Raw genomic sequence first — 16,893 nt, 5'->3', positions numbered from 1 at the left:
AACAACTTACTGTCCATACTGATTGTTTACTCTGCATGTTACCATGTCTTTTAATTCTTGTCCACAGCATAAAATACCTTGTTACAGTTTCTCCTAAGAATTTAGGCCATCCCCTAAGATAAGTTCTATGTAATTCATATACATCTATGAAAAGAAAGTATTTCTTTAGAGCTCCTTTTAAAAATGTATGGCTTAATTATTAAGAGGTATAGTCCTATAAGAGGAGTAATGTACAATATTTTAAATATTGTAAATGTGGAGGTACAAAATATTTTCTTAATTATTCATAAATATTCAAGGCATGTGTTTGAGACATACTGAGTGGAAACCACTTTGAAGTTTGAGTTGAGAGTTCTATGATGTAAAAAATTACCAAATTTATTACCAAGTACTTATTTTCCCTCAAGAGAAGTCCAATAAGTCCATCATATACTCTCAAATTAGTTTTTTTGTTTTAATTTTTTTTTAATGTGGTATTTATTTTTGAATGAGAGAGAGAGACAGAGCATGAGCGGGGGAGGAGCAGAGAGAGAGGGAGACACAGAATGAGAAGCAGGCTCCAGGCTCTAAGCTGTCAGCCCAGAGCCTGATGCGGGGCTCGAGCTCATGAACTGTGAGATCATGACCTGAACCAAAGTCGGACGCTTAACCGACTGAGCCACCCAGGTGCCCCTCAAATTACTGTTTTTCAACAAAGTTCTACTTTATGTCTAATGTCCTTGAAGAATAGCAAATTATATCTTGGAAGTTTTCTTTTTGCTTAACTGATGACTACTGTATTATTTTGAGGTGATTTAATATCAAATGTTCCTATTTCCTGTCTCAAGATTTACAGGCACAATGGTATCAAGGCCAGTACGCTCCAGTCATCTGCTTTTTTAAAAATGGTCAGTCGTTAAATGTGTGCTGTAAATAGGGATGAAACTGCTCTTACATAAATTTCTATTGTGATTTGGGTTTTGGTTTTGTTTTTTTAGCAGGTCTGTGTGATATTAGTGAAGGGACTGCAGTCCCAGAGGATCGCTGCAAATCTCCAACTTCTGGTAATTTGTTTTTTTATTTTATTAAGAATTATAATCTACAGAAACCATTGTAGTGTATCAAAATTCCTTTTACAGATAAGTATTTAAAATAACACCTATAAGAAACTTTTGTGTTACATATTTATTCTAAAAATCATAACTTTTCTTTGCATTCTCATTAAGTGAAAAGAAATGCACTAGACAAAAATCCACAGCTCTTACCTGCTAAGAGTCCTATAGCTGTTCACTGGCTTTCTAATATTTACACTTTTTTAGAGAAAATATATTTTACTCCTCACCATTGGAGCAGATGGGTTAGTTAATCTGCAACCTTGTCTCTGCTCTAGGCATGCCTGGTATCATCTGGTAGAATAGTGCCCTAATTCTTGAAAAATGTCCACTTAAATATTACCAAAGATTTTTAACATTTATAATCCAGTGGTGACTGTAGACAAAATAATTGTAGGCCATATGTGTTTTTGGTTTTGGTCAAAGTGATATTTGATATAATTTTATAGCTATATTATAGCTTTTTGTCCATATTACATAGGTTTTTATGTGATCTATGTATATATAAATATTTCAGTGCAACATAATTTTTGGTACCTTTTCAGTCTCCTTAAGATTAAGAGGATCCTGAATTATTATTATTTTCAGTGGGTAGAAACTTTGCCAGTCTTTACTAAGATCAACTTCACAATTTTAACTACCATATTAAATCATTATGGCTGAGAATATTTGTCAGCTTTGTACTGGAAAGATTGTTCTTAGCATAAAGTAACACAGTTCTTAGATAGATTTGGATCCTTCCATGGCTGGTTCTCCTACATCAGAAATCATTTTAAGCATGGGAAATATTGAGAAGTGCATTTTACTTCACTCCCTCATGTTTCAGTTTAGCATTTTATTAGACCTAGAACTGTAAAAGTTTTGTGATAATTTTCTTTTTGAAATTCCTTTTCCTAATACTACATAAGTTATAGCTTTTCTTAAGATATATCCACCTTCTGGTTTTCTTAATCTTTAAATTTCATAATTAAATTCACTCATTATTGAAACATGGAGCCATCAGAATTACATAGTTAGCACCTACTGCTAAGTCTGGACATTGGTACAGTAAACTTTGAATGATATGGAACAAGTAATTCTATTTCTGATCTGACAGACCTAGAGTGATTTCTGAATTTGGAATTTAGAATTATAATATCTTTTCATTACTGCTGTTCTGTGTCCATCTACCTACAATACTGTTCTGGTCTTCTCACCTCTCTCTCCAAAGACCATGTGAATGCCATTGTCAATGTGTTAAGGCTGTAAGCCAAATTGGATGATTTGGACATGTAATATAGAACCCAAGTAAACTAATATTCCTCATTATCCTAAGCCAAATTTTCAACAGGTGTACAGGTGTGTGTGTGTGTGTGTATATATATATATCAGTTCGGAATAACCAAAAAGAGGTATTTATAAGTAAGTATTTAAGTATACTAAAATCTCATAAGTATATAAATATAAAAAGTGCATAAAAGTAAAAACTCTCCAAATAGCTCCTTTTGTACCTGAGGAACTCAAACATTGTTGAACATTTTCAAATATATTATGCTTTTTTGTCCATGTGAAAGGACAGTATAGTTTTAACATACAGATGATATGATACTGGGTATTGTTTCAAGTGAGTTTGAACTGCAAAGTAAACATTGTGACTGAAAAAATCATTGATAAATCACAAATTCTTATCTTAGATATAAAACTTTATTTAGTTTAGTCTTTGACTATGCTCTGAAAGATATAAGAATTTCTGAAGAATTATATCCATTCCTGCATATGAGGAAAGACTGCTTTCACAAAAAAAACCAACAAATTTTAGTAGATAGTAGTTGTGCCTGAAACGTGTTTCATAGAGCAGGAAATAGATCTCCCTCATGCATACATACTAAAACATACAGTAGAAACTAGAATAAAATTCTGGAAAACTAACCCTTTGACACTTTTTCTTACAGCTGTGTCTTTCACTACTTGTCCATTTTAAAATAGCTAATAGTAATTTTTGCTACCCATGTTGAGCCAGTTGTCTTATTCTTTGCACATTTGTAACTTTTTTGCCTTCATTGCTTTTAGAACCCCAATAAAGGAATAATTTAGTATCCTTCCTCTCCCCAGTACATGAAAATTCTTTTAGTTTAGAATGGTCAAAAAAGAAAAAATGGTTGGGGTAAGTTTGAGGTGAATCAGAGGAACCACAAGGCAATCGCGTTATTAAAACCATGGAAAGTAGTAATTAAATTACTAGCCTCAAATACTTCCTGCATTGTGATAGGATATCTATCTGTGTATCTATCTATCTATCTGTCTATCTATCTATCTATCTATAGTTAAGTGATATAATATAGACTATTAAAACCAATATAGTTAATAGAAAACAGTGTATCTATGAGAGAAAAAGAAATGCATGAAAGTGGGTTGGAAGTTAGTGAGTCTCTCATAAATACTAGGAGAACCACTATTATAGAAGTGAAAAGTAGCCATATGTCCTTTATCAAAATCAGTGTGTTTACTCAAAATAATAATATAGATGAAGAAAAACTTTTTTGAAAAACATTTCAATCCATGATCAAAATTGGTGATCCCAACAATTTGGCTGGTCAATATCAAAGCTCTATTCAAAAAGCATACTGAGAATATCCAAGTTATGAATATAGTTTGCCTTTTCCACTTATTTTTAAATAAACCAGGAGTCTCTCAGAAGTAGAATATTAATTCTGTCATCTTGAATTAACATAAGAAATCACTTCTTCCATTTCCACTAGATCTCTATTTCAAAGAACTCAGATTTCTTTACTGAGCACTTTAATCATGGAATTTTGTTTTAGTACTACATCAAAAGAGTGTGTGTGTGTGTGTGTGTGTGTGTGTGTGTGTGTGTGTGTGTGGTGTGTGTGGTGTGTCTACACATATGTGAAAATGATAAAAACATCTGTTAGGTTATTTCAGGTTGAAGAAGGCTCAGGGCCACATTAACCATGATATAAACAGTGCCTTCAGGAGTTTCCATGTACCCTAAAAACAAAACAAAACTGTAGATAAGTTCAGTGTTTATTTTATCACAGTTATTTGGTAAATATATTCAAGTGAGATATGCTGAAAACATTTTTGGAACTTTGACAAAAATTCTGACAACCAATGATAGGCATTTTCAGTTAGGGGAAAAATAAATCCGTTTGCTTTACATTTATGGCTTCTGTTGCCTATTACGTTGGAAATAACTAAAAAACATTTTTATGATTTGATATTCATGTTTGATATGTTACCTAGCTATTGCTCTAAAATGAAATATATCACATAAAATAAGTATTAATAATTTTTTTTTTACATTCCTGTGGCTAACCTCTTATAACCATTATCTTCTTTGAAAAACAAGTATATCCATCTCTACTCCTGAAAATGTTCCATCGAGTTCAGTGTTACTTATGTGATATTTTTTTGATATAGGATTTATAAGGATCCATAAGTGCTATTTAACAAAAATAACATGGTTTTTAAGAATAATCTTTTAAGACTATTCTAGAAGTAATTGGATACTGCCAATGTTGACAGGTTTTACTTGGTCCTTGGAGAGACTTCAAAGATATTTTCCACTTGGCCAAAGAAAGCATCAGTTTGACCTTATTTATTAAGGTTCAGTACTTTCACTGGGATAAAAAAAAAAAAAAAGTAAAGAAAAACGGCCCGGTGTTTTAGAAGTGCAGTGCAGTGGGAAAAAGACGTGTGTGTGAACTTAAAATATGAGGTATTAAGTGAAGTACACATCATAGGTGAAGTATACAAAGGGTTGTTGAAATTCAAAACGGGGGAAGTGATTTATATCGAGGAGACTGGAAATTTATGGATGAGATATCATTTGAAATGTGCTATTATGAAGAATAGATCATTTAATAATAGAAGTTGTCAACTAGAGTGCTACTTAGTAGTACATTTATAAATGAAACATTAATGTCAGAAATCAAATATAAAAAGTTAGAAACACTTTTTTAAGGAAAAGGCAAATAAAATCTTAACTGTAAAAATATTAGATAAACTTATATTTGAAGTCGCAGCTGGAATAAAATTAACTATTTCTTACCTCATTAAACATAAGTAAGTATTTGAACATACCTAAAATTATAAGTATGATCCTCAGTTTTTAAAAGATCTCTATGGTAGTAGTAGAATTTATATATGATTTTAACATTGGTATCTGGAAAGCTAACTCTGAAGTAAATTTTGTCAGTATACTTCTTGCCCGAGATTCTTAGTTCTAGATGAACCTTATTCAGTTAACTAATATCGAAGAAGTTTTGCATTTTCGTTCAGAAACTGTTTATTGCTGCTTATATTGTTCTTTACCTGTTCTCTAACGTATAATGTATACCAAGATTTTTCCAAATGGTTGTAATTTATGGAGAAATCATTATAGAGTTAATATTTACATATATTAAGGAATTCTCTACCATGAAAGATAATGAACTACTGATTACTTTTCTTACTTTAATATTATGAAAATTGTTATTGATTATATGCATGACATCTCCTCATGGCTAATAGTATGGAAACTTACCTTAGAGGTTACCAGATTATTTTGGTTGTACTTTTCCCTGTGACAACTCGTGTTTGTGACTGACTATGTGCTTGTTCCTTCCATTGTCTTGATTCGTGTAGGTTCTTCATCACCACACAATTCAGATGATGAACAAAAAATGAATAATTTTATAGAAAAGGGTATAGTATCTTTATTTTAAAGCATTTTCTTTTAATTATGTTTAATTTTAGTTTACTTTGAATAGATTTTGACATTTTATATCAAAATATTATTTTCAGTGAAGACCAAAAGCAGAAAGTTTTCCAAGATGGTAGCCAGTGATATAGGTAGGAAATAGAAATTTCTCTTTTGTTTCTAATCCTTGCTATATGCAGTGTTACTCAACACCAGAAAATGATCTAATGCATTGCATTTTGTATATATTAATTTGTTATTTCTATGCTAAGCAATAATCTCTTGGGCTGTTTCTTCTAAACTCATTGGGGCAATAATTATTGAAAATCAGTTAAATTGGTGTTGCAGTTTTTTCCTGACTTACAATGTGAATTATTCTGTTTTTATTTGGGCTTTATTTAAAATAAAGCAGGGTTCAATTTATGTCATAAATAGTACAGTTTTATACCAAATTTTGAGATTTTTCCTTTATATTTTTTATTTGTATTTTCTCCTACCTTTTTCCCATCCTTCTCAAATTTTTACAATCCCCAATTTCAATGGTTCTCTAAAATATTGACTCTGTAATCTGCACTGCCCTGGAGTTAAATGGGAATTTTCTTAAGACTCTCCCCCCAATCCCCACAAGTAAAACTAAGTGATGGAGAGTATTTTATATTAATCTCTTTGGCTGTTTTTATGAGTATACTTTGAATTGAATTACCCAGTCTAAGGTTTTCAAAGTTTAAAATTAGAAAACAAAATACATAATCAAACTTTGGGGATATAATCAAACTCTAGGATTTTTAGTTCGTCATAAAAGTTTGAGTATTCGCTGAAGATTTTTAAAGGCTTGAGAAGTACTGTTTTACAAAAAGAATAAATTTAATCTTCGGTTTAAACCCACAATTTTTATTATACTGTTTTTTGTTATTTACTTCCTCTGAAATGCCTATCACGTGTTCCTTGAATTATATTAAATGAGGAGCATTTCTAGGCAGCTGAAATAGATTTACCTTTGGTCAACTGATAAAGTTTAATATATAGTAAAATTAAATTGCCAAAATTCTCAGAAGTAGCGTCTATATTGTCTGCATATTGTAAATTGAACCCTGTTTAGTCATGTTAACGTTGGCTGACTGTTAGCACGTCTGGTCATTTTTTAAATAAGATGGTTTATTCTTGGGCAAAGGGCTCTTCATATATGGGGAATTGATTATCTCTTTGTGGTTTTATAGTAAATCAGTTGGTAATAGTTAAATCGCTTTAATTATGTACTAGCACTATCGCATAATACTTTTCAACCAAATTTTTTATACTATATTTTGTCTTAATAGTACTTACTGTCATATAATGTAAAAAGTTATAAGAGACCTTCCTACATACACTTTTGCAAAGAACTTTTATGATCTATCAATTATCTAGGAATTTTGCCTTACATAAAAGGAACTTTGTATATGATTACATTTTTTTGAATAATTTCTCTGTCTGATTTTTGATCCTGTATTTGCTTTGTTAACTATGTGTTAACTAGCTCCTCTGTTTTTTTCTGTTGTGAATAGAACACATGACATGGAATATCTGAGTTTGAATATTTGAAAGTTTTCAATTAACAAATTTCTTAGGATTAAGAACATTACTAGAAGGATAGTTCTTTGGTAATGTTCTTGCTTTTTATGTTGTTGGCAAGTTTTTGTTTTTGTCATGCCAGTTTTTACATTTTTTGGGAAACACATTAACTTTATTCACCATTTCAACGGTTAGGTTAGTTACAGTTATACATAATTATTTTACATCTTCAGAAACTACTGCTCCTATTTTATATGTAATTTTGTTTGGTAATCTTCCAATATAGGTTTTAATCCCAACAGATTTACAAGAAAAGCTCTCTTCTCAATTTTTCCTTTGTTCAAATGGAGACTGCTCCATTTTAGACTGTAAAGTTTTTACAGTTAAAAAAAAAAAAGGAGTTTATCTTCCTACATTAGTGTCTAGTTTTGTAATAAGAGTTAACATAAAATATGCTATTGAAAGCACAACAAAATGTCAGTGAAACATTGCGGAGGGGGGGGTTGGAGAAACTCCTACAATCTCCTGAAGACCTCTCTGTCAAGACATATTTTCTGCGTAAAGTTTATTGGTGTCAAAAGTGCTAGGATTCCTTGAGCATTCTGAGCTCACTGTGTTCCCTATCATGCAGTCCTGTACTTGCTCTGAAGTTCCCTGGGCCTCATCAAATTACCACCTCTTTCTTCCTCAGTCTACAGACATTTATAGCTTCAACTTTAGGAAGTTATGAAGTGGCCTCATAAAGGAAGGCATTAAGAATTAAGTCTAGACCCCTAAGATTGACACTGGTTAAAAAAAAAACAAAACAAACAAACAAAAAACCTTCCTTGCATGGGAGACTGACTGAATGTCTTGGCTCTGATACTTTGTTTCTGAAGCTTTACCTTTTCTTTGAAAGTAACTGCTGCCGACATTGGAGGAGTAGGGAGCAAAATGTCATTCTTAAACAATCTAACCCAAGCTTGGAAAATCAACCCCCCTTTTTTTTTTTTTTTTTTTTTTTACTGCCCAACAGAATAGCAGAGTTAGCTGAGATGATAACAGTATTTTAAATATGTATGTGTGTGTGTGTATGTATATGTGTATATATATATATATACATATATATATACATCTATATATGTATATATATATATACTTAAAAATTACAATTTTTCTGACACTGTGCCAGCCCTTTATAAATAATATTTCTTATTTAACCCATTCAATGTAACTGCATTGAGCTACTTACTATTTCCCTGTTTCACAGAAGGGGAAACTGAGAGATAGAGTGTAAGTAATGTATCTGTTGGTTACATATCTAGTGAATGATGGGGCCAGGGTTTACACCCAGGTAGTCTGACTTCACTGTTTGTCCTTTCAACACTGTACTGTATTACCTCTTAAGACAATTTACTGGAGTCTGGAAGGATTCAAAAACAGATCTGTTATGTGGTTTGTAACTAGATATTCTGGTTATGACCCTGTTCTATCCACATAGTAACCTAGAAAAAAGGATGACTCATGCTAACTTATGCCCTCGTACCAGATCACGGTTGTCATCTTGGTGCCTCTCACCCAAACGTAATATACCGTGCCTGGAAGTTTACCTTTCTCAAAACTCAGACTCAAGGAGAGTAACTACAGCAAACAGTAGAGTCTCCTAACCCATCTACCCAATGCGCAGCTTCTTTGTTTCCTGGCTGACAGCTAACTCAGGTAACTCAGCTAACTCAGTGACTTCCTTACTCATGCATAAGAACAGCAGCCTAAAAAGGCATAACTTTAGCCTTAGGAGTTCAACAGCAAAAATACAGCAGAATATAATACAATTGCAGCATCCCTAAAGAAAGGTACATGTATGTAATACACAGATAGTGATTTGTTTTGCCTGTTCATACTTGATGATTAATTTTTGTTAGTAAAATCTTAATGATCAGTATTTCCAAAATCAGTCTTTCCTGTAGTGGTAACCTTTCTGTAAATCATTTAGAAAATAAAAGTGGTTATCAATTTATTATTTGCTTATTATTTATATTTTACAAAGCTTTGGAAATGCAAAATTCTGTAAAACTTTTTGTTATCTTACGTTTGTATAAAAAGTCCTAAAATGTATGTCTTTGTTAAAGTGTTAATCAAATTTTTCATGGTACCTTATGAATAAAATATGGTCCAGATGCTAGCATTGTTTGGTAGATTTTGAAACTACATGATCAACCTTTTCTAAAGATTATTAGTTCTATTTCATTATGATTCTCTTTTCATTGTGAAAGATAGATTTCTAGCTGGATCCTGTCCATGTTCCCTATTATTACTAATTTTCATACAGAAGGAATGATTACATGAAACTGTGAGGGGGAAATAATAACTAGAGGTTAAAATATAAAGATTCAAAAGTATAGTGACTTAATGAGTGCTGTGCCAAAACAGATAGAAATCAAAGTTCCATTTAATGAGCACCAGTTCCAGACACTATAGATATTTTTCAGGTTGTATTTGTTAACCTAGGGAGGATTGTACCTCTTTTTAATCTCTCGGATTCTAGGTTAGCAGTTTTTTGGGTAATGAATGATTTTCTTTTTTTTTTTTAATTTTTTTTTAATGTTTATTTATTTTTGAGACAGAGAGAGACAGAGCATGAACGGGGGAGGGTCAGAGAGAGGGAGACACAGAATCCGAAACAGCCTCCAGGCTCTGAGCGGTTAGCACAGAGCCCGATGCGGGGCTCGAACTCACGGACAGCGAGATCATGACCTGAGCCGAAGTCGGACGCTCAACCGACTGAGCCACCCAGGCGCCCCTGAGTGATTTTCTTTTTTAGCAAAAACTAATTTTTGAAGTCAATTGATCAATGAAAATAATGATCATTAGTCCAAGTATTGTTTTCATTAGTTCTCTTTTACATGAGTCCCAGTGATTCCTTCTTTAAAGTGTTCTAACCCAACTTAAATGGATTCATAATCATTATATTCTAAACCACTAACTCATTAAATTCTATAATTTTAAATCTGCTCAAGCTCCCTTATTTTTCAAGGAGAGAGATTGAGCCTCAAAGAAGTTAAGTTGCATATCCAAAGTCATGTCCCATAGTAATGACCTAGTCAGGACCAGAATCCAGGTCTCTCGAACTCTTGTTTTACCTATAGCGTGTCTTCACTCTCATGCTTTCTGGCCTCTTTTTCTTGTGCTATTTTCCGAATTCTTTTATATTTACATTGAAAAATAAATTCTCAGAGGCCCATTTGGAGTTTGCCATGTGAATACGAAGGTATGCACCAGCTTAATGAAGTACAATTTTAAGTTACAAAATTATTCTAATTCATGATAAAACTCAAATTAGTACTGATAGTTCTACATTATATTCCCCAATATTCAATCTCAAATGTGTGGCTGTTACTTCTGTAGAAGTTCATCTTTATATTTAATCCCTCGTGTGGCTTTTAGAAGACTAGAAGCTCATCTTGAAAGAGAAGATGAAAGATGAGTCAAGTGTGCAGGTAAGATTACTCTTCCTCAGTTTGTGAAGAACTAAATTGTTTACAGTTAGGTACTTTGAAACTATTATACATGTCTGAGTTTTTCTAATGAGTTCTTTTTCTTTTTCAGGATGACTAAAATCTGAAGAGTATGGCATAGTGTGTATTGGGTTTTCATTTTGTTTCCGAGTGTATTTTCTGTCAAACTTCATAATAAAATCTCAGCAAAGTCTGTTTGTCTTTTCTCTGTCAGTATTTCCTGTGTATGCATTTCTTTCTCCATAGAACTGTCTTTTCCTTACATTGGAAGAATGTAAAATGATCTTCTAGAAGTAACTTCCTGTTTGGTTCATAACATAAAATCAGTCCAAGCTAAAGTTAAATTAGTGAAATAATTTCAAACGTCATCTTTTTGATGAATAGGCCCATGTTTAATTTGCGCTCTTTTTCTCTTTATTTCATTTGTGAGAAAATTCTGCTTTCTGTAGAAGTAAAATTCCAGTGACAGTTCGTTTATTCATTTATTTACTCATTCATCACCATGTTCATTGACCAAACATTAAGTGCTATACACATACACAGACACAGTATTTTGCAAGATAGATTTTATTTCCAGACTCATGGAATTTAAATTTCAACATGGGAGATAGACATTGATATTATTAGGTCTGTTGGCTATTAAAATAATGTGTGATAAGTGGTGAGAATTTCTACTTCTTGGTCTTCTTTTTCCCTTGGCTTCTTTGCCATATCCTATAAGTTGAGTTTTAGTTTCTTTATTGTTACGGGTTTTTTTTTTATTTAATATGCATACATTTCAACATTTTGCTTGAAAAGAGTGGTTTCCACTCATAGGAGAGCAGAGACTCAGGTTTATAGCCTGCCAAGACACAGCTCTGATACCAGTTTTCTTCAGATTGAAGAAACTTTATTGTCATTCCTATCATTTCTTCTGTGGACAAAAGTATAGAAAAAGAGATCTGGTTTATACTCTCCAGTGACAAAAGATTTCAAAGCAAGGAAGATATTGGGTATAAAGAGCAAGAGTTGAAGAATGCACAGTTGAACATGAGAGGAACAGACAACTTGTCTTCCAAGAATTCATTCAAATTATGTCTTCAGCTTGAAAGCTGCGATGGAAGTTCAGTAACTTCAAAGCATGCGTGGAAGTTTCTATATACACGCAGTGAAATCAGCTGACAAGGTAACTGGGTTGGCAAGTGCTTCTGAGACTCCTGAGAAGTAAAAATGTGATCATCAAAAAATCCTGGATAGTCTGTGACTGCTTCATCCACAGAATGATCCCAGGATACAGAGTGTCGGCCAGGTGGCCTGACTAGAGGTTCTCCGGATTGGATCTGCTGCTTGTGGACCTGCCATCAAGGAGGTTGACTAAACAGACCTGAAAACAAGTATATTTCCCAGAAGTCACAAAAATTCAAAGATAAAAACATTTGGCCTAAATTTCAACGTTAGACCTTAGGTTTGGGACTTCGCCTTCCCCAACTGTAAAACTAGTCAGACTGGATGATGAGCTCTTCTTTCTAGGCATTGAGCAATAGGCAGTGTAGGGCTGCCATCCTTGAAAGAAGGGGAAGTATGAAGCGAGCCCCACAACCTCTCCAGGTTTCTGCCGTGGAACACTTTCCTGTTGCAGTGCAGGGTGGGTAGAATTCAGGCGAAGGTGCAGTCCCATCCAGCTAGGGAGGCAGAGGTTAGAGTTCTGGGCTGCTAACATGGCCACAGTGTGTGAGTTAGTGTGCTAGAGAGGAAGGAACCGCACAGAGGGAGACTCCTAGAAGTCTGTGTGCAGGTTCGCCTCCAGTTCAGCTCCAGGCTAACGCTGTACCTGAGCTAGACCGTACGTCACAAGGCCTAGCACCAGCCACCTGCTCTAAGGCTGAGAGCTGACAGGGATACCAGCAGTCACCCAGTTCTGGGAGTTGTTGACATTAGACCCTGCTGAGCACCTTGGTGATTCTCTTGATATCCCAGCGAGGCCCTCCGTAAGAGTAAGGATCACTTCTTAGCATAAAAGCCATATCCTAGAACTAAGTTCAAACTGAAATAGACCTGCTCTAACAAAGAATAAAGTGAAGCCTGATCAAACCAAAGGATTCTCCAGTATTTTAATGGCAAGGTGTAGAGCAAAGCTCACCACCTGTGAAGATGGATGACACAATACAGACTCCCTTCAACATATTATCCACTCTGTCCAGCATTCAATCAATGAGAAGTTCCTGGGCATGTAAAATAAAGATTCAAAGTCAAAAGTAGGAAAATGTGACCCATAATAAAGAAGTTGGGGCATCTGGGTGTCTCTGTTAGTTGCACACCCGACTCTTGATTTTGGCTCAGGTGATGATCTCATGTTTCATGCATTCAAGCCCTACAAGACCTCCGCTCTGACAGCATGGAGCCTTTGGATTCTCTCTTGCCCTCTCTGTCTCTGTCCCTCCCCTGCTCTCTCAAAAACGGAAAGAAAGAAAGAAAGAGAGAGAAAGAAAGGAAGGAAGGAAGAAAGCAAAGAAGAAATTAGAAACAGACTTCAAGATGAACTAGATGCACAAATTAGCAGCTATGGATTTTTAAAGCAGCTGCTAAAGTATGTTTTAATATTGAGAAGAAAAAAAATGTCCATAAAGAGTGAACAGAGAGAATATCAGCAGAGAAAATAACAACTTTATAATGAATAAAACGAAGTCTAGTACTGAAAAGTTCGATATGTGATACATAAAATTACCTGGATGAGTTCAGTATCACTGGATAGAGACTGTAGAAGAAAGGGCTATGGAACCTGACGACAAATACAAACACAGTGTGCAATGCTGAAGATGTAAATCCCCTTCCCCCTCCTTTTGCTCTTCCCCTTGCCAAAAGATAGACAAGTTACATTAAAAGGTAGGCGATAATCTGGCTTTAGATTTCTTAGCTATGTAGCTACATGCAAAGCTGTAAGAAATGGAGCAACTTGAGTTTTGAGGAGGTAGAGTTGTGAATTGGGATTTTCTCTGATTCATGTTTTTTTTAACAAGTTTGTAAAAGATTATATGCCTTTCTTTTAAACTTAAAAAGCTGCTACTTAAAGACATACTTTAGAAGACCTTGGGATGTGGGGACAGTTGTACTAGAAATGATTGTCCTTTATGGAACTCTCTTCTAAGGAAATAATCAAAATATGTGCAAATATTTTCGTACATTTTTTGTTGCCATATGTATTGGAAAATACCTTATTGTTGAGTAAGTGTTCTTATAAGTAAATATGCAACCATTAAAATATACTAACAACTGATGTAAGGAAATGCTTTTTTTAATAGTGAGGAAAAAAGCAAGATACAGATTTGTATACTAAACAAAAATTTATATTAAGTGGCAGGAAATACGGAAAATTTTGTCTCTTGATTATGGGAATTCATGATGGCCTTATTTTTCTGTTTGTATATTTTCCAAAATTTCTGTAAAGAACACATAATTCAAACCTTAAAAAATTAGATCCGTGTGTATAGGGGGACAGTTAGAAGAGATTAATCTGATAATGCCTGTGAATCTATTAATTGAGACTTTTTCATCTAAAAATTCTAATTATAAACATGGAAGAAAGAATGTAACCTTTAAAATATTTTGGGAAGGTGCTCACTTTAGCACCACATGTTACTAAAATTGGAGCGACACAGAGAAGATCAGCACGGCCCCTGCCCAGGGATGACACACAAATTTGTGAAGCTTCCATGTTTTAAAAAATAATAATAGAATATTTTGGGGAAAGATAAAAAACATTGTCCCAAGTGAAAGATGACTTACACGAGAGTTTATGCCATGATATCATGCATATGAAATTCTAGAATAAGCAAAACTGATCAGTGGTGGGGAAAACACATCAGAGCAATGGTTATTTCTAGGGACAAGGACAGGAATTGATTGGGAAGAATATGCACGGTCTTTCTTGGATCATGATGAATTTCTATATCTTGTTAAGGATTTGAGTTATGTAGGTGCGTACATTGTCAAAACTCAATATGTATTTAAGATCTATTCATTTGTATGTAAATTTTACATAAAAAGAAAAATACTGCCAACAAAAAGGTGGGGAACAAATAGTTTTGTGAAAATGTACAAAGTCTACTCCTGCTGGCTTTATCCTCATATCCTATGGTCTTAGATAAGTATTCCAGAGTAATAAGATAGTTATAAATTCAATGTACTCTAGTTAGCACCTTGTGCTTGCTTCTCTTAATACTTGCTACATTGCACTGGACTTATTTCATACCTCGAATGGACCGTGAACTCTTGGAGGGCAGGAAATCCCTGCCTTCTGGCACATAGCTGGCGTGTGCCCAATAAATATTTAATAGGTTAATAAGTAAGTATCCCTCGGCCCTTGTTCCCACGTCTTACCTGTAACAAAAATGTTTCTCTATTCATTACAATTATTAGTTCTGTATCTTTTTTTTTATAATATTAATTGGTAAGTGGAATTAACAAAATAGCAAAGTTAATCCTTTAACATTTGTTATTTCAAGTTGTTCAAGGGGCTTGCTTAAAATTGTATCAAAATGTTACAGTAGTGTGGCTTAAATATCTGTCTTTGAAAACTATGATTGAGTTTGTGGTCAGGTTGTGGGTCTCCAGTTGCAAAGTGTTTTAGGAGGAAATATTAGACACTATAATTAAATCATTTTGTGACATTTATAGTAAAGTTACTACAGTAAAAAAAAAAAAAAAAGCTGCCTTGTCATTATTGTGTGGTTCTAACCTCAATAAAATGTCAAAGTTAGACCAACGGAAGATTTATTTGAAAGTTCGTTAGTTATATTCAGAGATTTTTTTTTTTACATGATAAATTAATGCTAGACAAAAAAATATTGTATTTTATGGGAAAGGGTAACTTAAGTTTTAAAATATTTGAGAATTTTACATAAAAGGATTTCTAGTAGAAAATCCTGAGGGAGATTGAAAACATACACTTAAGAAATTCAGAAAGAAATTTCATGCTAGTGAAATTTTTTGGCAGAAATATGTATATGGTTATTGAGTGAAAACTTCAACAGATACATTTCTAATTGACAAAATAGTTAATACATTTTAATTTAATGAGGATGAATGATATAGCTTGTAAATTATTCAAGTCCCTTATCTTTGTTATGCTTAGCTATATATTGAATTTAGTTTTTGAAACAAACTTAAAAGATGTTGAAGTTCAGTGGTGCATTACTGTTCCATACTTATGTCCTAAAGTGTTTTTTTTGTTTGTTTTGTTTTGTTTTTTTTTCCATTTTGTTGTTTTAGTTACTTGGAACATTATCACAGAATTAGACTAAAGGAATGTTGGGTAGTTTACAAGTATATTAGTAGCCCATTAGGATAGCATTTTACAATTTATTTAGAAATCATTGCATTTGTTTATTATTAATAACTAGCATTTATCAAATCCGTATTGTGTGTCAGGTGTCACGCACAGCGCTTTGCTTTACATCATCTTGTATAATCTTCACAGCTATGAAATTGGTATTATTATCTATCCTTTTTTAACAAATGAGGAAATTTCAGGTTTAGAGAGGCAAAGTAATCGGCCTAAGGTCACACACACTTGGTAGTTGGATGAAGTGGCTTCCATCTCAGGTTTGATCTGATGCTTAATCAAGTCCTAACCACTACATTTTACAAACTAAGTATTGAAGCTTGTCCTGGGAATGTTTACAGTGAACTAACATAATACATATGCATACTGGGTTTGCTCAATTAGTTTTGGTTCCTCTCCTGAAGTTTCTTTTGGTCTAGGGATCTGGTTCCTCAAAGTGTGGTTCATAGACCAGAAGCATTGGCATTTCCTGGGAACTTGCTGGAAGTGTAAGATCTCAGGCCCTAGTCCAAGAGTATAAAATCCGAATCTGATTTAACAAGTTTGCCAGGTGATTGGTGTGTACATTCAAGTTTTGGATAAGAACTGGCCTGAAAGAATAACTGGGTCAGAGTAGAGTAGTGGAGTCTAGAGAGGCATCGGCATCATCCGAGTCATATCTTTATACTCTACCAGACTGATTTTTTGAATACTTCAGATAACATGTATATTATACAGATGTTATTTATCAGTCTATGTACATTGTACCTATGATATTTG

General features: G+C 33.6%; 1 protein-coding gene and 1 non-coding gene across 5 annotated transcripts in view; both read left to right on the top strand.

Annotated features, from left to right (window-relative positions):
* Window positions 1-16,893, top strand: part of STXBP5 (syntaxin binding protein 5) — a 173,227-nt gene that overhangs the window by 114,475 nt on the left and 41,859 nt on the right. The window contains exons 19-21 of one of the 4 annotated variants that reach the window (XM_047101606.1): window positions 981-1,043; window positions 5,718-5,777; window positions 5,877-5,924. In XM_047101606.1, coding sequence (XP_046957562.1) covers window positions 981-1,043; window positions 5,718-5,777; window positions 5,877-5,924 — 171 coding nt within the window. Of the gene's footprint in view, window positions 1-977; window positions 1,044-5,717; window positions 5,778-5,876; window positions 5,925-16,893 lie in introns of all 4 variants that reach the window. The other 3 variants (XM_047101605.1, XM_047101607.1, XM_047101608.1) reach the window with 3 other exon arrangements.
* On the top strand, window positions 14,405-14,512 carry LOC124529468 (U6 spliceosomal RNA). The gene has a single exon (XR_006966364.1). It is a non-coding gene; the product is annotated as a U6 spliceosomal RNA (small nuclear RNA).

This window comes from Lynx rufus, unplaced genomic scaffold, assembly GCF_022079265.1.
Source record: "Lynx rufus isolate CCGP_SWC_20201006 ecotype Redwood Valley unplaced genomic scaffold, mLynRuf1.p SCAF_6, whole genome shotgun sequence".
In the NCBI taxonomy this organism is placed as follows: Eukaryota; Metazoa; Chordata; class Mammalia; order Carnivora; family Felidae; genus Lynx; species Lynx rufus.
Note: the sequence above shows the minus strand (reverse complement) of the source record. Positions and strands in the feature narration are given on the sequence as shown.